This window comes from Rana temporaria, chromosome 6 (genome assembly GCF_905171775.1).
Source record: "Rana temporaria chromosome 6, aRanTem1.1, whole genome shotgun sequence".
Classification (NCBI taxonomy): Eukaryota; Metazoa; Chordata; class Amphibia; order Anura; family Ranidae; genus Rana; species Rana temporaria.
Genome location: NC_053494.1, coordinates 165,632,043 through 165,654,981, shown reverse-complemented (window position 1 = coordinate 165,654,981; position 22,939 = coordinate 165,632,043). Strand labels below are relative to the sequence as shown.

Sequence of the window (22,939 nt, the reverse complement as noted above, 5' to 3'; positions counted from 1 at the left end):
AGGATACCCTGCCCATAGACTATCATGGTTCGGGCGAATAAATGTAGTCAAAATGATGATCCTTCCAAAGGCTTTATATATTTTTCAAAGTTTACCAATAGATATTCCTGGGACCTTTTTTAAAACATTACGATCAGTAATACAGAGATTTGTATGGAATAACAAAAAAAATCGTATCGCTTTTCGGGTACTAACTAAGACTAAAGAAAAGGGGGGGGTTTTTCTGCCCGACTTTGAAAAATACTATGAGGCAGCGATTCTAAGGCGAGCTTTAGACTGGGCATATGCTTCCCAGGGGAGAAAAATAAAAAAATGGGTAGATCTGGAAGAAAAAATCTCTAAGGTAATGTTGGGACAGATTATCTGGACCCCAAGGCAGTTTAGAGGGTTGACGGAACCAATGGCACCAATTACTTCAGTAGTATTGAATATCTGGGATAAACTAGCCAAAGGTTCACAGTTACAACAAAATAGTCCCTTAATGCCCTTAACAGGAAACAATTACTTTCCTCCGGGGAAGGATAACAAATTATATTTAAAATGGACTACAGCACCCTATTTAAGATTGAGGGACGTAATGAAGGGGAATGTCCTTTGTTCACTAAATGAACTCCGTGAAAGATATGGGCCCTCCCCTTGGGAGGTCTGGAGATATAAACAACTGCAACATTTTGTAGGTTCTCTTCCTAGACCACTCCGGGGGATTGGTGAATTAAATGTATGGGAAAAATTAGTGGACCAAACGGACACAGGGGGTTGTGGAATTTCAACCATCTATAAGCTTCTGATAACACAATTAGAAGTTGGAGCTATGTGCCCAACAAGAAGCTGGGAAAGGGAATTAAACCAAATATTACCAGAAGTTATGAGAAATAAAGTTGTAGATTATGTACATTCAACATCAATAAATACCCGGATAAAAGAAATGAATTTTAAATTATTAGTTAAGTGGTATTATGTTCCAGCTAAACTACACAAGATAAATCCCCAGGTCTCACCCTTATGTTGGAGGGAGTGTGGGGAGATGGGAACCCATGCCCATATCTGGTGGCAGTGCCCTAAAATTCAACAATACTGGAAACAAACATTAGAATTAATAAAAGAGATTAGCAAAATAGAGATTAGTTTGGAGCCTTGGCAGTGTCTGTTTCATGCAACAACCATACCCAGGAAAAAATACAAAACATCAATTGTGCCTATCTTACTAAACATAACGAAATTACTGATCCCGAAAAAATGGAAGGAAAAACAGGCTCCGTCAATACAAGAATGGTTAAGGGAAGTAGAAAAAACTAGAAATATGGAGGAAGACCAGTACTGGGAAATAAACCAGAGAGAAGCAGGGATCTGGAGAGGTTGGGTGGACTTTAAGCAATCCCAGCTCTATCAAGATCTTTTGAGCAGGGAAGATAGGATGTAGGTACGGCTGAGGGTTTAGTACCTCTGGAGAGAGAGGGATGTCATCCCCTAAAGTCCTCTTTGTCTTTCCCTCCCTCCCCCTCCTCCTCCCCCCCCTTTTCTTTTTTTTTTTTTTTTTTTTCTCTCGCACGAGTGGATTTGAAGGGGAGAATTGTTAATTAATTTTTCCCCCTTAAGGAAGAGAATATGAAAATAAATGGATTTAGTCACTGGGAATAAATATAAAGTTAAATACACAAAGATATTTTGATGGGAATCACGAAAGGGAGTAGAGGATAGAGACACATGTAGTTTCTAATCCTCCCCCCTTTTTTTTTTATTTTTATTTTTTTTATTATCACAAGAGATTTAACAAGGAATTAAACACGGATTTAACACTTAATGGGAATAAGAAAGGGGGTTCGGTGGGGGTACTATACATCACAGAGATTTATTTAGGAATTAAATAATGATTCGACACTTAACAGGGAAGGGAAGTGGGCTTGGTGGGGTTTCTTTTTTTTTTTTTTTTCTTTGGGAGGGAGATGGAGAAAAAGCATAAGAGAAGGGGGAGGATAAAGGTAAAGGAGAAGGAGAAAGATAAAAAGATGTAGGATAGACCCATATCGAAAATGTTGTCATGAGTGATGTTATGTATATTTAAGTAATGTTGAGTGTATTTAAAGGTGAATTTTTTGTACACGTTTAACACAAATGTAATATAATGTGAACTGTGTATATGTTTTAAAATTTTTTGAAATAAAAACAAATAGAAATAAATAGTAAATCAAAGAGTTAAAATATAACGACTATGAAAACTCATTGTTTCTCTTTTAATTACAGTGTATCGCCAGGGTGATATTGGCACAAGTTGGTATGCTGTATTAACTGGATCCCTGGATGTCAAAGTTACCGAAACCAACAATCATCAGGTAAAGCGTTTAAATACCACCTTACTTCCATATAGGCACTCAGTGCAGATATTGCCACTCTGTTTGAAAATTCTAACTGCAGTGAAGAGATCGACTAAACTATCTTACTTTACATTACTAGAGAAACTAAGTATTAGCAAATACCGTAGGTGACAGATCTATAATGACACTAAAATTCCTCTCCTGGTACAAAATGTGGCTAAGTTAAGTCAAAATTAATAGAAGTTTTTTTTATTATTATTAGTATTATTGTGACACTACTTACATTAAAGAATGATAACTGCTCCCATATGAAAAACAAAAAGCCAAAGAAAATAGCTAAGGCGAGAAAGTAAGGAGTCAGTTGATATGGGTTAGTTTGTGTGTAAATGTACAGTTGCATCTCATATAATTAGAATATCATCAAAATTGCTCCCATTCAAGAGTCGCCGTGCTCAGTGCACCTGCGCCATTGTCTACGGTGCGCATGCACCGTAGACATCGTGCCCCCTTTTCTGCAAATATATCCTTAACCATGTAGGTTAAGGAGATATTGCAAGCACCTAGAGGTAAGCCTTGATGTAGGCCTACCTGTAGGTGCAATAATGCTATGAGGGTATACAGCCGCTTTAAGTTTGATTATTATGGCTTACAGCTAGTAAAAACACAGCATTCAGTATCTCAGAAAGTTATAATATTACATAAGAGCAATTAAAAAAAAAAAAGGATTTTTAATACAAAAATGTTGACTCACTGAAAAGTATGTTTATGTATAGTATGCACTCGGTACCTGGTCAGGGCTCCTTTTGCATTAATTACTGCATCAGTGTGGCTTAGCATGGAGGCGATCAGCCTGTGGCACTCATGAGGTGTTAGGGAAGTCCGGGTTACTTTGATAACAGCCTTCAGCTCGTCTTCATTTAGCTAAATAGCTTCCTTTACCTTACTGCAGTCCTGGTTTCATGTCCTCATTGTTCGTTTTTGCTTTGATGCTGCTGTAATTCCTCTCTGTTCTGGACACTTCCTGGTTGTCTGTTTCCTGATCACCACAGTACTGGGAGATTTCTCATTGTGGTGACTAATCAAGGAGGTGTGTCTAAACCCCCTCAGCACCAATCCAGTTTCGTTTTGCAAAACCTTCACTGCTCTCTATTGGCTCTCTGGCTCTGTACATCAGAGAACCAGGAAACAACAGCAAAAACGAAACTAAACTGCAGGTACATTATATGATTGATTTTTATCTATTTTTAATCATTTTTAAAAGGAATCAGTTAACTATTATGTCTCTATACCCTGTAAACAGTCATTTCAGCAAAAAAAATAAAAAATTCCTTTAGTGACCCTTTAAGTCAGGTGAGTTTGCTAACCAATCAAGCACAATGATACCATGATCATTAAATCAGGTATTGGCACTTTGACAGTGTGGACAGGTTCCAAGCAGGGTTGCCAACCGCCAGTAAATTTACTGACAGTTTGTAAAAATCAGTGTTGTTTTTTTTTACAACTGCAAGTAAATAGCAGGGGCTCATAATTTCATGCTGCGTTGACTTTTTAAGTGTAAATCAAGCAAATTACTTTGTTATAGGTATTGTTAGTGTTTCCATATCATGTTTATACTGTTGAAATATTGACTGTGCTAGTTTTCAATAGGAGTTCTGTAATTTCTCAGGTTGCCAGTAAAAAATGTGATCCGCCAGTAAATTTTCCATGTTTTGTCAGTAAAAAATGCTGCGGGAGGTTGGCAACCCTGGTGCCAAGTTCTGCTGAAAAATCAAATCAGCATCTCCATAAAGCTGGTCAGCAGAGAGAAGCATGAAGTGCTCTAGAATTTCCTGGTAGACGGCTGCACTGACTTTGGACTTGATGAAACACAATGAACCAACAACCAGCAGATGACATGGCTCCCCAAATCATCACTGACTATGGGAATATTGGACCTCATGCAACTTGGATTCTGTGCTTCTCCACTCTTCCTACAGACTCTGGGACCTTTGTTTCCAAATGAAATACAGCATTTTCCACAGTCCGTGATGATTTGGTAGCCATGACATCTTTTCGTGTTGGTCCAAAGTCAGTGCAGCCCTCTAGCAGCACTTAATGCTTCCCTCTGCTGACCAACTTCATGAAGATGCTGATTTTATTTTCCAGCAGGACTTGGCACCTGTCCAGACTTCCAAAAGTACCAATACCTGGTTTAATGATTCTGGTACCACTGGCTTGATTGTCCAGCAAACTTGCCTGACCTAAACCCCATAGAGAATCTGAGGAGTATTGTCAAGAGAAAGACAAGAGACACCAGACCCAACAATGCAGATGAGCTGAAGGCTGCTATCAAAGCAACCTGGGCTTCCATAACACCTTACCAGTGCCACAGGCTGATCAAGTATTGAGTGCAAACTGTACTGTACATCAGGCATGTCCAAAGTCTGGCCCATGGGCCAATCGCGGCCCGCGTTCCGGTTTTGAACGGCCCGCCAGGTTATTTAGACATATATTTCTTTTGTGGCCCCTGATGATCTCCCGGGGCCGGGGCCACAAAAGATATATATGCCTTGGGAGGAGGCAGGACGAGCGCCGCCTATGTACACACATAGGAGTATTTCCTGTTTACAGGCGATCTCTATAATAGGAAGTCCCGCGCTGCCATTGTACTGTCCATCAAAGGAGGCGGGACTTTCTATTAAAGAGGCCGCTGTGTAAACAGGAGATTCTCCTGTAATTAATTTTTGGTGCTCGTGAGTGCATTCCTGGCAAATATGGTGCTGCATTCCTGGCAAATGGTGCTGCATTCCTGGCAAATGGTGCTGCATTCCTGGCAAATATGATGCTGCATTCCTGGACAATATGGTGCTGAATTCCTGGCAAATATGGTGCTGCATTCCTGACAAAGGTGCTGCATATCTGGCAAATTGTGCTGCATTCCTGGCAATGGTGCTGCATTCTTGGCAATGGTGCTGCATTCCTGGCAAATCGTGCTGCATTCCTGGCAATGGTGAGTGCATTCCTGGTAATGGTGCTGCATTCCTAGCAATTGGGGTTGCATTCCTGGCAATGGTGGGTGCATTCCTGGCAATGGGGGTGCATTCCTGGCAATGGTGGGTGCATTCCTGGCAATGGTGGGTGCATTCCTGGCAATGGTGGGTGCATTCCTGTCAATGGCGGGTGCATTCCTGGCAATGGTGGGTGCATTCCTGGCAATGGTGAGGCTACATTCATGGCAATGGTGGGTCTGCAGATGGGTACGTGTGAGGCTGCAGATGGGCACTGACCCTTATTTTGCTTCACAGTTCTTTATTAATGTTTTTATTTTTTTTCTCCTGAAACTTCGCTCTTAAAGTGAAGGCGTGTGTTATACGCCAATAAATACGGTATATCCAAATAATACGCCTGAGATCATCTGTTCACCACACATAGCCACAAAGGCAAGAGAATTCTTGTTGTTGCAGTGTATTAATGCTTGGAGGAACACACTTAGTCCGAATTTTAATGGTTAAAAGAATGTCAGGCAAAATGGTCGGCCCTCACGCATGTGAAGCAAGTAAGCTGTATTAAAAAACTTTTTTTTCATTGGTCTTATGTAATATTCAGATTTTCTGAGATACAGAATTTGGGGTTTTCACTAGCTGTAAGCCATAATCATCTAAATGAAAAGAAAGAAATGAGTTTCACTTTTTTTAATTGAATTACTGAAATAAAATAACTTTTTGATGATATTCTAATTTTATGAGATGCACCTGTATATGTAAAACAAAACCTTTTTTTTCATATTTAACCACTTCCATGCAGGGCATTTTCACCCCCTTCCTGCCCAGACCAATTTTTAGTTTCATGTTTGTTGTACTTTGAATGGAATTGTGTGGTCGTGCGACGTGGCTCCCAAACAAAATTGACGCCCTTTTTTCCCCACAAATAGAGCTTTCTTTTGGTGGTATTTGATCACCTCTGCGGTTTTTATTTTTTGCGCTATAAACAAAAGAAGAGCGACAATTTTGAAAAAAAAACACCATGGGCCAGATTCCCGTAGAACTGCGGCGGCGTAACGTACCTCCTTTACGTTACACCGCCGCAAGTTTTACGGGCAAGTGCTTGATTCACAAAGCACTTGCCTGTAAAGTTGCGGCGGCGTAGCGTAAAGTCCACCGGCGCAAGCCCGCCTAATTCAAATGATCCATGTAGGGGGCGTGGATCATTTAAATTAGGCGCGTTCCCGCGCCGATCGTACTGCGTATGCTCCGTCTCTAATTTTCCCGCCGTGCATTGCGCGAAATTACGTCGCAAGTACGTCATTGGTTTCGACGTTAACGTAAATGGCGTCCAGCGCCATTCACGGACGACTTACGCAAACAACGTAAAATTTTCAAATTGCGACGCGGGAACGACGGCCATACTTAACATTGAGTACGCCACCTAGGGGGCATGTTTATCTTTACGCCGCGTAACTCTGACGGAAACGACGTAAAATCACTACGACGGGCAATCGTACGTTCGTGAATCGGCGTAACTAGTCATTTGCATATTCTACGCCGACCGCAATGGAAGCGCCACCTAGCGGTCAGCATAGATATTGCACCCTAAGATACAACGGCGCTGGCCGTCGTATCTTAGGCATGTTTAAGTGTATCTTAGTTTGAGAATACACTTAAACATATGACGGCCTTAGATTCGGACTTACGTCGGAGTATCTGCTGATACGCCGGCGTAATTCTATGTGAATCTGGCCCATTATCTTTTACTTTTTGATTTAATAAATATCATAATTTTTTTTTTAAAAACTTTTTTTCCTCAGTTTAGACCGATACATATTCTTCTACATATTTTTGGTAAAAAATTAGCAATAAGCGTATTTGATCGGTTTGTGCAAAAGTTCTAGTGTCTACAAAATAAGGAATAGAATTATGCCATTTTTATTTATTTTTATACTAGTAATGGCGGCGATGTGCGATTTTTATTGTGACCGTGACATTGCGGCGGACATATCGGACACTTTTGACACATTTTTGGGACCATTCACATTTACACAGCGATTAGTGCTATAAAACTGCACTGATTACTGTGTAAATGTGACTAGCAGGGAAGGGGTTAACACTAGGGGGCACTGAAGGGGTTAAATATGTTCCCTAAAGTGTGTTCTAACTATTAGGGGGATGGGGACTCACAAGGGGAGGAGATCGATGTGTGTTCCTCTGTACTGGGAACACACATCAGTCTCCTCACCCCTGACAGGACATTGATCTGTGTGTTTACACACACAGATCCATGGTCCTGCCATGATTGCGGGCAGTCGCGGGTGCCCGGCGGACATCACGGCCGCCGGGCATGCGCACCGGGTCCTGAGCAATGCGGCGGGGGCACGCGCGCACCCCCTAGCGCCCGGAAAAGCAAGGACGTCATATGACGTCCAGTCTGAAAGACAAAAGGTTCCCGCCGACGTCATTTTAATATGACTCGGTAGGGAAGAGGTTAATACATTTTTATTTGAGATTTCGAAATAAGTAGACAAAGTCAAAGAAAAATGCAGCGAGTTTTGTTTACCTGACAACGGTTAGCCTAGGTAATATTTCACAAGGAAAGCATTGTTCAACAAAACAAATTACTCGCTATTTGGAGGCAGAGAACATCCAGCATGAAATATAATAAAAGCCTCGGTTGAGTTAGTAAGGGCTCTGTATATGGCATACAAATTAGTGTGAAACAGGAAGACGGGGAAAAGTGAAGCTGGGTCAAAACTTTTCAATGGTGCTGGAGATGTCAGAAAGAGAAAGGTACCATGTTACCATCTTTTGGGGCTGTCCCAGGCTGAAAAGTTTTTGGGTGGAGATCCTACGAATTCTTCAACGCTGTACAGACTCAATAATACCGGAAGATCCAGCATTTTGTCTCTTACATGTAAGCGATATGTCGGAGAAGGCATATAAGGAATCAATTATCTGTCATCTCCTAGATGCTGCAAAAGCTTGCATACCCCTAAAGTGGAAATCAACATCACCACCAACAATACAGATGTGAAGTGAAGGCGATCAGTAGGCTGGAAGACTTGGTACTCTTCTCACGTCATCAGCAGGAGAGATATTCCGGGACATGGGCTCCCTGGAATGCCTTTCTAGCTTCCAATGAGGGAGAAACTCTTCTTGATAATGTAATAAACATGCAGGAGATCTAATTAGAATAAGAACATAAAGTAGGAGAGTAGGAAGGGTCGACTTCCCCTCTAGCGGACAGAGGACATGCACACGTATATGTATGTTGATATATGTTCATGTGGTACAGGGGAGGGCTGGCAGCCTTAGACCTGGGGGGCAAGTCCAGTCAAGTGGCCCATAGAGCGTGGAAAACAGTCTAAGATTTTTCATGATCACAAGAGTTCGCACAGAGCCTCCACTTACATCAAAGTCCGCACAGAGGCCCCCCTTACATCAGAGTCTGCACAGAGCCTCACCTTACATCAGAGTCCGCACAGAGCCTCCTGTTACATCAGAGACCGCACAGAGCCTCCCCTTACATCAGAGTCCGGACAGACCCCATATACATCAGAGTCCGCACAGACCCCATATACATCAGATCTGATGTAAGGGGTGTTCTGGGAAACTTGATTTAAGGGTGCATGCTGTGGACTATTGTGTAAAGAGGGTCTCTGCTCACCAAAGCCTGCCCCCTCCCCTTTAACAAAGTCCACAGAGCACCCCTCTTTATACACTAGGAGGCAGGAGAGACTAGAGAGGGTGAGCTTACCAGGATGGAGGCTGAGGCGCAGGCAGGCTGTCTGATGCTTTTTTGGGTTCAAACTTCCTGTCCAGTGCCCACACATGCCCAGGGAGTGTGGGCAGGGCAGACTCAGAAGGAGGAGGAGCAGATGAGCTCTATCTCTCCTTGTGTCTGTACAGAGAGAGAAGGGGATGTCAGCGCTGGTGTGCGCTGAGGCTGAGCTGAGCTATGTGTGAGACGAGACATAGCTCAGCTCTGCAGCCATCTACCTCGGAGCTGGCACAGGCACGGCTGCACAGTGGGAGGTGACCTGTGTTAACAGAGCTTCAGCAGGCATATTCCTGCTCTGCAAAAACAGCATTTGGTAGTGTTGGCCATGCATAGTGTCACCAGCCCGGGGGGAGATTTCCACTCTGCCCCCCCTGCCAGCCCTCCCCTGATGTGGTATGTTATGGGGGTTTTTTTTTTCTGTGTTTTTGTATTGGGTAGGGGGAAAGGGGGGATATATAGGAAAATAATTACATCAGGCAGATGGTCCATGTTCTTTAGTGTACCTAGAATTATTATGACTTCCAACCTCATGAAGAAAAAAAGAAAAGAGGGCACCTGCGGATTAGCGACAAGAAAGCTTTAATAATACAAGGGTGACAATATCCACTTACATATAAAATTATAAAGATCCAGCATGGAGATCCTAGGTGGATAGTTCCAGATGTGGCGTGCAGCCGCGCTAGATGTTAGCTGTGGTGTTGCTCCCGAGCCTCTCTGTATCGGACCGTCCGTAAGCAGGAAGTCCAGCTGGTAGGATGAGAAATTCGAGGGAGAGGCGTGGAGCGCAGCGTGAGTCACGGTGACGTCACTTGAATGCAACGACGTTTCGGAGCTGGTGCTGGAAGATAGGAGAGGGTTGCTTATTTTCCATAGGTATAGTGTATGAGCACAATGTCTTATTTTGGACTTCTGTGGATACCTATTGATGTGATGTATTTATGTTATGTTTATTGGTATACTATTGCTTTATTATTATTGTTGGTTTGACATGGAACTGCCTTTTCTGTTGAAAATAAAATGGATATTTGAAAAAAAAACAAAAAACTTTTCAATTACTTTTTTTGTCTCTGCGGAGCAATTTTCCTTGACTGTAAGTAAACAAATATCGCGCTGGCAAATCAAAATAAAAGCAGCTGGCAAAAGAGTGGATTGTAAACCAAAATATACACACAAATCTTTGCCGTGCTAATGGCCAATGCAATCAACCTAAAATCAGTGAAAAAATAAACCAAAAGGGAAGTTTTATATTGAGTCCAGAAAATAAATCCAATGATGATCTCATTGGATTTATTTTCTGGACTCAATATAAAACTTCCCTTTTGGGAACAGTCTAATGTGTCCAAAAAAACGAAAACAAAGTGTAAAGTTCAATTTTTTTACAAGCCGAATGAGCATATCAGATGTGAAGAAAGGGTTCAATCCAGTGGCTGCTGTTTTTTTTTTTGGGGGGGCTGCAAACAACCCCGACCGCCGGTGGAGCCTTACTACCCCAATGGCACTAACGTAGCCCCCTTCACCACCCGCTGTCCTTACCTTGGATGCGGGCAGTGAGAGTTTGGCATACTCGAGGAAAGCTGCTCCGTTGACCGGTGTCCTCTCTTGCAGTAGTGTCATTCCTTTCCTCCTCCCGGCGCTAGGCATCCAATAGAATCACGTGACATTTTGGCCAATCGGGAAACACGTTTCATACCTGCTTCCCGATTGGCCGGGAGGAGGATCAGTGTTTCAACACACCTGGGTGGGCTGAAGCAGACACAATGCTCTGCGTCCCGAGTCCACCCTATTTTGAAGCCTATGGCTCTAATCAGGTTCTTCAGAAAAAACCTGGCCGCTCTAATTCATAAGCCCGATGACCCGAAAGGGGCGGACACATAAATAGATGGGGGGTGGCGAGGATAGGTGGGCAGTGCCCAGGCGCCCCTATTTGACGGGCCGCCCCTGGTTCAATCCAAAATGTGAGTCACCCAAGTGTATCTCCACCTTAAAATAAAATGGATTCTTACCAGAACACGTGGACTTTTTTTTGTTAAAGAATTAAAAAAGAAGCTAGCCACTCCATGTCCATGCCCCTGATGACGTCAATTTTGACATAATGCATAGGGCAGAGTTTACACCTGTGACATCACCACGCATGCCCAAACCACAAGTTAGTCGGATCGGATCCCCGGGATTGGTATTTTTTTATCTCAATGCTTGTTTATGCTATTTATCTTGTGAGTGGCTAACTTCTTTTCTAAACTTGTTATACGGTTTTACACTATGTGGGTTTTCCCCGGTTTTATTATTTTACAAGTCACCATTGTTAACCACTTGCCAGTGCCACCCACCCACCATCAAATGAGCGGTGCGGATCTCATTCTAGGACGTCATCCAGTTTAGCCGCAAACTGGGACACGGCGCGACCCCAATCTTGGCAAAGCGCCGTTGGCTGTGTCCAATCACAGCTGATTTCATGTAAACAAGGAAGTGCCATTTAATATCTCTCCTCGCCTCACACTGACAGAGTGTGAGGTGAGGAGAGCCGATCGGCGGTATCTCCTCACAGGGAAGATGTGTAAAGGTAATAAGGGCATTTATTTCATCAGTGCCCTCATTACAATGCAGCCCAACATTGCCCATTATTGACGCCACTCTGTGCCCATCAGTGACACCAGTCTGTGCCCATGAGTGACACCAGTCTGTGCCCATCAGTGAGGCCAATCAGTGCCGCCCATCAGTGCCCATCAGTGCTGCCTATCAGTGCCCATCAATGCCACCTATCAGTGCTCATCAGTGTTGCATATTAGTGCCTTCTCATCAGTGCCACCTCATCAGTGCTCATCAGTGCAGCTTATCAATGCCCACCAGTGCAGCCTCATCAGCGCACATTAGTGAAGGAGAAAAATTACTTATTTACTAAATTTTCTGACAGAAACAAAGAAACTTTTTTTGTTTTTAAAATTTTTGGTATTTTTTTTTTTTTTGTGGAAAAAAATTAAAAACCCAGCGGTGATTAAATACCACCAAAAGAAAGCTCTATATGTGTGAAGAAAATTATAAAAATTTCATATGGGTACAGTGTTGCATGACCGCGCAATTGTCATTCAAATTGCGACAGCACTGAAAGCTGAAAACTGGCCTACGCAGGAAGGGGGTGAAAGTGCCCTGTATTGAAGTAGTTAATGGAGAGGAGCTATAGGTTCCCATTATAGATTACACTTCTATTTATACAGCAAATTTGACTCTTTAAAAAAAAAAAAAGAGTCCACGTGTTCTAGTAAGAATCCATTTTATCATGAGGTGGAGGTGACTTGGGTGACTCACATTTCGGATTGGAACCCTTTCTTCACATTTGATATGCTCATTCAGCTTGGATGAAATTGGAACTTTAACACATTTTTTTTTGGACACATTAGATTTCATCACATTAGATTTATTTTCTGGACTCAATATACGTTTCTTTTTTATTCATTTTTTCACCAATTTTTCTTGACTTCCTGTCTCAGCCCAGGTTCACATTGACATGCAGGATTGAAATCGTGCTTCAGTTTATACCCGCATGTTAGTCCCAACTTCGGGGGGAATTTCAGAGACATCTGTGCTGGTTCCTGATCAGATGTCTATTGAAATCGCACCCCGAAGTCACCAAAAGTAGTACAGAAATGACTTTTGGTAATCGGCGTCTCACCGATTCGGACGGTGCCATTGCTGGCAATAGCTGCCAATTTGGCATGCGATTTGACATGTCAAATCGCTTCGATGTGAACCAGGGCTAAAAAAGAGAAAAGGAAGTGAGAGGAGATCTTTTTATAAAAAGGGAAATCCTCTCTTGTCACTGGAACACTTTCTCTTAATTGGAAGATTTATTTTCTATTTTGGTTCCACTCAAAGAACGCAACATTAAGGATTCGATCTCACATTCTGTTCTGGTGATAATGACCAGAACAAATAGCACAATGGGACACAGAGGTTCCACCATTTCTCTCCATTCTATCCATAATGAAAACAATGGCTTCAAAAGCACGTTATAAAAGGGTTCAAGAGCAACAACGTTTTTTGAAAGAAAATAATTATAATTGGTTGTAAACCCTTACAAGAAATATTGAAATATTTTAGGGGTCTAAACCCCTAAGACCTCTGATGTCTCACTTTTTAGAATGAGGAAGGAACTGAGGACATAGATTCCCCAGTCCCTTTCTCTGCAGCCAAGCAGCAAGGGCAATATGTGCAGCACAGGGTGACTAGGGTGTGCCCTGGCACACCTGGCACACCCTCTGCGCACACCTATGGTTCTACCTTTTTTTAGCAGTGCTATGTGGGTTGGGGTATGCATTTGACACTGTGGGGTTGTCTAATGTTGCTCTGATTGGGAGGTTGACTGGTGAAGGTAAGGCATAGCTCCAAAGTCATAGCATACTCGGTTCCTATTTTGATATATTGGCAAGGAAAAACTATGATATCTATTTGAATTTTCTCAAGAATGGGCATGTGATGGGTATATATGGCAGGGCACTATGGATAAAGGATATCTCTTCTGGGGGCATTAGAAGAACCTTGGGGTAGATCCACAAAGAAATTACGCCGGCGTATATATTGATACGCTGGCGTAATTTCAAAATTCCCGCGTTGTATCTTTGTTTTGAATCCTCAAAACAAGATACGACGGCATCTCGGCTAGATCCGACAGGCGTACGTCTTCGTACGCCATCGGATCTAAGATGCAATTTTTCGGCGTTCCCGTCGTAATCCGTGTCGAGTATGCAAATTAGCTATTTACGGCGATCCACGAACGTACGTCGGCCCGTCGCTTTTTTTCCGTCGTTTGCGTTCGGCTTTTTCCGGCGTATAGTTAAAGCTGCTTTACTGAGGCGTACTCAATGTTAAGTATGGCCGTCCTTCCCGCGTACAATTTTTTACGTCGTTTGCGTAAGTCGTTTGCGAATAGGAATTTGCGTAGAATGACGTCACCGCCGGAAGCATTGGCGGGTTCCGGTTTAATTTCGAGCATGCGCACTGGGATACCCCCAGGGACAGCGCATGCGCAGTTCCAAAAAAACGTTGTTTACGTATTAACATAAAACACGCCCCCATTAGATCCATTTGAATTCCACGCCCTTACGCCGCGAGAGATACACTACGCCGCCGTAACTTACGACGCGAATTAGTTGAGGATTCAAACCAAAGCAAAGTAAGTTACAGCGGTGTAGCGTATCTTACATACGCTGCGCCCGGTGAAGATGTATGTGGATCTTCCCCCTTGTCTTTTGAAAATGCAGATTTAATGGTTATTGTGCCGTTTTAAATAACCTACGTATTTCTCTACTACAGTTTTCCTTTAACTCTGCTTATTCTAGGAAAGATAATTGTTGGTTATTGTATCCTTTGCTAGAATCATTAGGATCTTTTGGTCAGACAAAGCAGTACTGACTACTGTGCTAAACCTTTATTTCATAATTTCTTGATAGAGAAATCCTAAAACCATGGGGAAGGAGGTGTACTGTAGGTTCTTGAGAACCAGGTTGGACAGCACTGGCTTATAATTGTGGCTGTTAAACTGCCTTTATTTTGCCACTAGGTGGCACTAGATTATTAGATTGCAATAAAAACATCTGCTGTTTATGTCAGTACAGTACAGGAAAACTTGCATAAGCTGATAATGCTGTATAATGCCTGATATAACAAACAACTATAGTGCCTTATAGCAAAAAAACATATCTACAGTATCTCACAAAAGTTAGTACACCCCTCACATTTTTGTAAATATTTTATTATATCTTTTTATGTGACAACACTGAAGAAATCACACTTTTCTACAATGTAAAGTAGTGAGTGTACAGCTTGTATACCAGTGTACAGTACATTTGCTGTCCCCTCAAAAAAACTCAACATGCAAAGCCAGACTTTATAGACTGTGTGGTCAGGAAATTATCAGGGGACAGTAGAAGGAGGGGAGAATCAGAAAAGACAGGATTAACAATGCAGAGGATTAACCCCTTATGCTCCACAGTGAGTATAACAATCATGCTTGTATGCATATACAGACTGATTTTACTGTTGTGGGTTTAGTAAGACTGTAAGGGGCCAACTCTTTGTCTCATTTTTATCCCAACTGATGTCCTGCCAGCCATGTTTTCAGTGTATGAACTCCTACTGAGGAGAATCTTTCAGCCATATTGTGCAAAACCACCTTCTGTCAACAAGAGCCTGTATCAGGCCCCATAAAGCCAACTCTATTACTGATATTAGCCAGAAAACCCTTCACTGTGCACCTCTCTGCTACAGTTTCATGTTTTTAGTAAAGCTGTGACTTTAAGTTAGGGTGACCAGACATCCCCAGTTTCTGAGGACAGTCCCCGGATTGAGGACTCTGTCCCCGGACCAAGTCTGTGCCCGGTCTTGTCCCCGGCATTGGATTTGAACAGGGCCTGGTGCAGAATAAAAAAATTCTAAATTACATACCCCCCCCCCCCCCACTCTGCCGCTCCTACTAGCTTAGGGGGTGTATTTTTTTCCATTATCTGTGCCCCTTTCTGATGATCATGTGCTGGTCGGAGCAGAGGCAATATTTCTTCAGTTTCGGATGCATGCTCTTCTGCCTTGGCTCAGGTCCTGGCCAGCCGCCTGCCTGCTTATCTTCTGGCGGAGTGATCTTCCTCCACTCCCCACCCAGTATTAGCCGGGGCCTGGAGAGTGAGACTTGACAGGCTGTGAGGCGGGTGGCGGCGGCGACGATGGGCAGAGTCACTGATTGCCGCCATTACCAGTAAAAAAAAAAATGGAAGGAAGCTCGGGTCGGCTCGGCTCTATTCGGCGCCTGCGCACCGGCGCCGAATAGAGCCGAGCTGACCCGAGCTTCTTTCGGGAAGTCGTGACGCGATGTGTGCGCCGTCGTTTAGCATGTCAATCAATTGGCATGGCAATAGGAACGCCCACTCCCACGGTATTCCCTACCCAGAAGCCGCGGTGAATTCCATGGCTAAACGCTATCTACGGGGGGGAAAAAAAAAGGCCAGTGTCATTTTATAGGCAGAACTGGGCTGGATGTAGTGTTAGAATTTTTTTATAGGGGGAACCTCCACTTTAAGCAACATTTAATTTCTTATTTAATTATTGATTTTAGCATCTGCCATAGGAGGAGTTGTATTGAGGGTGCTGATATAAATTTTCATGTGATTATGCCTGCTACAGCCACTTAGCCACTTCCATGGAAAATTCAGGGCAGATTAATGAAGGCTGAATGTTTATTTTATGATTAAGGCTTCATAAACACGGCCGTGCAAATGTTATTACACATGGGTTTTCTATAAGAAAATTTCCTACAAAATGGTGAGTAAAATACTTGAGTAAAAGATGTGTATGCGTACATTGTTTGTTTTTTATGATACTTTAATTTTCCTCTTTGTTTATACCTAATTTACGCACTTACAAACGCATTTACATGTGTTTATACCCGTAAGTGCTTAAAGCGCATGTTCTTAGATGCTGAGAAACCAATCAGATCTTAGTTTAAGTTGCTATAAATGACTGTATGTTCTATGCTTTTACACTGCCTTTACAAATACACTGCATAGTATCATGTTCTCCATAGAGATGCAACTTAAAGCGGAGTTCCACCCACTTTAGAAAGGTGGTCTTAAACTAAAAACCACCCCTCGTTTTTGGATATTTTTGTTTTCTTTAGTACCTTTTTTGAAGTACTAAATTTACTTCCGTTCCAGCCGGGCCGTGGCGCACTGACGTCATGTCCTCCAGTGCGGCAAGCCCTCCCGCTGTCTTTTGGGACCTGTGTGTGTCCCAGAAGACAATCTGGCCATTCACAAAGCACCACACGACTCGCAAGCGCAGTAGGAAACCGGCAGTGACTCAGCAAGGCTACACTGCCATTTCCCTTAGTTACAATGGTGGCGCTTGTACACGATCCAATGGATAGATCAGCCTCGGGGGGGCGGGGGTCATCATTGGCTCCCTGGACATGTAATTGTCCTTATTAAAAGTGTTGGTAGCTGCTGACTTTAAAAAAAAAAATGTTTGTAGCTGGAACTCCGCTTTAAGACTTTAAAAGTGCCCTAGTGTGTATACCATATGCACCACAATTAATATTCCATACTGTACATTTATTATGGTTTTAAAATATAAATTGGGGTTGATTTCCTAAAACTGGAGAGTGCAAAATTTGGTGCAGCTGTGAATGATAGCCAGGCAGCTTCTAACTTCAGCTTGACAAAAAAAAATAAAGTTGATTGGTTTCTATACAGAGCTGCACCAGATTTTGCACTCTCTAGCTTTAGTAAATCAACCCCAATGTGTACATAACATGCTGGCCATATAAGCTCATTCATAAATATATAACATATTTCGCAATGGATAATATATTTGTTTCACTGTACAATGTTGACTTTCCCACCCTTCAGGAAATTGCTTGTATCCTTTGTTATTTCCATGCTGGATGGTTTCCAAAGTTCTAAATGATGATAACATAAGGAGGGTTGTGTCATTACACAACATGTTTTGTGGGTCCCAACCATCCCACTTCCTCAGACTCTTTGAAATGATTGAAATAAAAACAACATATGTCTATATTCAACCAAGTAAATGTATACCAGCAACTTATGTAGCTTGCCCTATATATATCATTTTGTAGTGCTGCGGAAACTGTTGGTGCTATATAAATCCTGTATAATAATAATGATAATATATATATATATATATATATATATATATATATATATATACATACATACATACACACAGTATGATGATTAATAAGGACATCCGCTCCTCCAACATAGTAGGGCCCTGTTAATTTGCTTCATCAAGTGGAATAATACCGCACCTAACCCACACCACAAACTCCACCCACTTTCTATCTCTACTGATCTCCTCCATAGTGAGAGTGGCGAAAGCACTGCCCATACTCCACACTCCAGAGGCAGGTCCAACCAATAGAGGGTTGGTTTGGTGGTGGTTCCTGGTCCTATTGCTTGTAAAAATAAATTATAATTTTGTATTAGAGCCGGTTCACACAGGGGCAACACGACTTCCAGCACGACTTTGGGAGGCAACTTGGACAAGACTTGAGTATGAATCATCAGGCAACTTACAAGACAACTTCAAGTTGCCTCCAGGACAGGAGGCTTTCCAGTGGCCAATCAAACAACAATCAGCTACGTGGGAGGGAGGGGTTTGCCCAAGAAATGTATGTTATCTTCCCGTATTGTTGCTTCAGTTAAGACAGTGATCAAACTTCTGAGGCAACTTCCATTGAAATCAATGGGTACAAGTTGCCTACAAGTTGCCTAGAAGTCGGATTGAAGTAGTACAGGAACCTTTTCTGAAGTCGGAGCGACTGCAGTAGTGTGTATTAAGACGGCTCCATTCACTTCCATTCATTTTCTCAACCACACGACTTGGGATGACTTGGGGCAACTTCGAGTCAGATCCCAGGTCGCCCCAGTGTGAACCGGCTCTTATTGTGTTGCATGTGTGCGTATGTGTAGTAAACTACATACGTTGTTGCAAAAGGTTTCTGCCTTAGGCCATTTCAGAAAGTCGGGAGGTATGCCTTTAGAAAGGGTCTTGCTGTTTCATAGCTGAACCCACTAACCATATAGCAGGTAGTACAATGTTAGCCGGCTACTAAACATTTATCAATATACATTATTTATATACTAATTTTTCCAATAAGCAGTATTCCTTCAGAACAGTTACTGAAATGTAGATCAAGATAGGCCATGTAGAGGGCCACAATCACTCTAAAGCACTACAGCTGGAAGCAAAGCCTCCTATGTAATCATAACTTTATTTTATTGGGATTTTATGTGATAGACCAACATAGAGTGGCACATCATTTTGAAGTGCAAGGAAAATGATAAATAGTTTTCCAAATTTTTTACAAATAAATATCTGAAAAGTGTGGCATGCATTTGTATTCAGCCCCCTTTACTCTGATAACCTTAACTAAAATCTAGTGGAACCAATTGCCGTTAGAAGTCACCTAATTAGTAAATAGAGTCCACCTGTGTGTAATTTATTCTCAGTATAAATACAGCTGTTCTGTGAAACCCTCAGATGTTTGTTAGAAAACCTTAGTGAATAAACAGCATCATGAAGGCCACGCCAGACAGGTCAGAGATTAAGTTGTGGAGAAGTATAAAGCAGGGTTAGGTTATATAAAAATATTCAAAGCTTTGAACATCTCACGGAGCACTGTTCAATCCATCATCCAAAAATGGAAAGAGTATGGCACAACTGCAAACCTACCAAGACATGGCCGTCCATCTAAACTGACAGGCCGTCAAGGAGAGTATAAATCAGAGAAGCAGCCAAGAAGCCCATAGTAACTCTGGAGGAGCTGCAGAGATCCACAGCTCAGGTGGGAGAATCTGCACACAGGACTACTATTAGTCGCGCATTCCACGAATCTTGTGGAAGAGTGGCAAGAAGAAAGGCAATAAGAAAGCCATTGTTGAAAGAAAGCCATAAGAAGTTCTGTTTGCAGTTTGCGAAAAGCCATGTGGAGAACACAGCAAACATGTGGAGATCAGATACAGTAAGACCAAAGTTGAACTTCATGCCCTAAAAGCAATGTGTGGCAGAAAACTAACACTGCACACCACCCTGAACATACCATCCCTACTGTGAAACATGGTGGTGGCAGCATCATGTTGGTGGGGATGCTTTTCTTCAGCAGAGACAGGGAAGCTGGGAAGAGTTGATGGGAAGATGGATGGAGCCAAATACAGGACAATCTTAGAAGAAAACCTGTTAGAGTCTGCAAAAGACTTGAGACTGGAGCAGAGGTTCACTGTCCCACAGGACAACGACCCTAAACATACAGCCAAAGCTACAATGGAATGGTTTAGATCAAAGCATATTCATGTGTTAGAATGGCCCAGTCAAAGTCCAGACCTAAATCCAGTTGAGAATCTGTGGCAAGACTTAACATTTGCTGTTCACAGACACTCTCCATGCAATCTTACAGAGCTTAAGCTATTTTGCAAAGAAGAATGGGCAAAAATGTCCCTCTCTAGATGTGCAAAGCTGGTAGAGACATCCCCAAAAAGACTTGCAGCTGTAATTGCAGTGAAAGGAGGTTCTACAAAGGGGGGGGGGGGGCAGAAAACAAATGCAAGCTACACTTTTGACATATTTATTTGTAAAGAAAAATGAAAACCATTTATAATTTTCCTTACACTTCACACTTATGTGCCACTTTGTGTTGGTCTATCACATACAATCCCAAAAAAAATACATTCACGTTTTTGGTTGTAACCTGAAAAAATTTGAAAAATGTCAAGGGGTATGAATACTTTTTCAAGGCACTGTACATGCTTCATATAGAGAACATCAAAGTTCTGCAAGGCTAATTACATTGCGACATGGGAAAATATTTTATACAAGCTATTAATGCTACAATATGGTAAGGTGCTGGTGTTATCACTCCTCCACAAACTACCTACACATTATAGATGACGACCATAGAGATTCCTCTATGACTGTCGTAGGCCTGGGTGCAAGGTTATGACGTCACGTCTGGGCTGCGGATGTAAACAAAGACACATTTGCGGCTGTCAGCATGAGATCAGTGAATTTTCTTCCTTGATCTCATGCTTTCCAGCCTGGAGGAGAGATTTGGGGTCTTATTGACCCCGCATCTCTCCATAAAGAGGACCTGTCACGATAGATTCCTATTACAAGGGATGTTTACATTCCCTGTAATAGGAATAAAAGTGATACAAAAAAAAAAAATTTAAGGAAAGTGTAAAAATGAAAACAATACAGTAAAAAAAAAAGTAAAATGCCCTGTCCCCGATAGCTAGCGCTCAGAAGCGAACACACACGTAAGTCCTGCCCACATATGTAAATGCTGTTCAACCTAATGTGAGGTATCGCAGCGTGCGTTAGAGCGCAAGCAACAATTCTACCACTAGACCTGTAAAAAAAAGTAAAACCGTCGCCTATGGAGATTTTTAGGTACTGAAATTTGGCACCATTCCATGAGTGTGCGCACATTTAAAGTGTGACATGTTGGGTATCTATTTACTCTGTGTGACATCATTTTTCACATTATACACATTAAAGGGGTGTTCCTTTTTACTGCAGCTGCTGACTTTTAAAACATGGGCACTTACCTGTCCAGGGCGCCTGTGATGTCGGCACCTGAAGCCGATCTGTCCCTCGGCTCTTGGGTGCTGTCGCCGCCATCTTCGGTAAGGGAATCAGGAAGTGAAGTCTAGGGGCTTCACAGCATGGTTCCCTACTGCGATTGCGTGACTCGCGCTGCACGATCCCACTGCTCCCTGCTTACTTCTGGGACCTGTGTGTCTCCCAGAAGACAGCGGGGGCGGAGGAGGCGCCGGACATGGCGTAGATAGCTGCGGGTGACTCGGCTATCTATGCCCGGAAGTGGGAGCAAAATACCTGTATTAGACAGGTATCTGCTCCCCCCTCCCCCTGAAGGGTGCCAAATGTGACACCAGAGGGGGGAGGATTCCGAAAAGCGGAAGTTCAATTTTTGAGTGGAACTCCGCTTTAAGTGGAAGTATGCTAAATTATTGAGGGTGATTTGCCTTCTCAAAGTGAATATGTGGCAGTGTCATGCCTTCATTCATAAGGCTCATCGTCTTCATAGTTTTGACTTTAGTTTGAATTAAATCAATGCTGCCATCTAGTGGACTTTCTGTTTAATTGCACCTGTTCTATGTTAATATAGTCAGCTAGAATAGTTCATTAATTTGGTCCATGCAAGCTTCCGTATTTCTATCCCATGAGGCTTTGCAGCACCTCCACAGCCTCCTTTTCCATTTTTCCTTCCAAGCAAGCACATGTCTGCTGAGTTCTTTCTCACGTCAGCCATATCGATGCATCTACGGTACGTGCAACTTTGTCTCTCTAGATAGATAGATAGGGAGGCTCTAATTGTATTATTGTTTATTAATTGTAATCTGTTTGTATCTATTACAGTTTTACTCTGTCTTGTGCTAATAAAAGTTCATAAGGATTCTGCGCCTACTGGAATGCATTAGTATGAGAAGAGTTATCAGTGTGCCCGAATACACATCAGTCACGTGTAGTGAGGGGCATAACAGTAAAACGTAGGCTTCTAAACATGGCTAGCATACAGAACTTCCAGCAACACGAAGGTTTCTAAGCACGGCCAGCATACAGAACGCCATAGTAAAACGTAGGCTTCTAAACATGGCTAGCATACAGAACTTCCAGCAACACGAAGGTTTCTAAGCACGGCCAGCATACAGAACGCCATAGTAAAACGTAGGCTTCTAAACATGGCTAGCATACAGAACTTCCAGCAACATGAAGGTTTCTAAGCACGGCCAGCATACAGAACGCCATAGAAACCAAGGCTTCTACGCACAGCTACCACATAGAACGCCAAAGAGACATCAAAGTTATCAGCTTCCATATACAGCTAGACACCATGTCGCAGACAAAGTCAGAGCACCTCGTGACAAGGTCAGAAGTTTACTCCACGAGCTCAAGGAGGTCAGTGAAAAGCGAAACAATCGCCATTGCCCGCGCAAAGGCAGAATCTGCAAAGGTGAAAGCTGACTTTGTAGCAAAAGAGGCCGAAGTAAAGGCTAGGTTTGCTGAAAAAGAGATGCAAATCAAATTAGAGAAGTTACGCATGGAAACTGAATTAGAGAAACTAGCTGCAGAGAAGGAGTCAGCGGCTGCTGCAGCCGAGGCAGACATCCTAGAAGAACTTGCAAAGCCCACCAGTGAGCGGCACAGCAACGTGCTAGGGGAAGAATCCGTTCCTCATGACAGTACAGAGCGTACCTCAGAATATGTGCGGCGACACGCCAAACCAGACAACTGCCCGCTTACAGCGCCAAGAGCGGAATCAACTCCCGCCATTCACACGCCTTATATCAAGC

General features: G+C 42.7%; 1 protein-coding gene across 1 annotated transcript in view; it reads left to right on the top strand.

Moving 5' to 3' along the window:
• The window catches only part of LOC120944008 (rap guanine nucleotide exchange factor 4-like), a 63,846-nt gene that overhangs the window by 34,440 nt on the left and 6,467 nt on the right, over positions 1-22,939 (top strand). Inside the window, exon 3 of the mRNA XM_040357739.1 lies at positions 2,242-2,330. Within this exon, the coding sequence (XP_040213673.1) occupies positions 2,242-2,330 (89 nt within the window). The remainder of the gene's footprint in view (positions 1-2,241; positions 2,331-22,939) is intronic.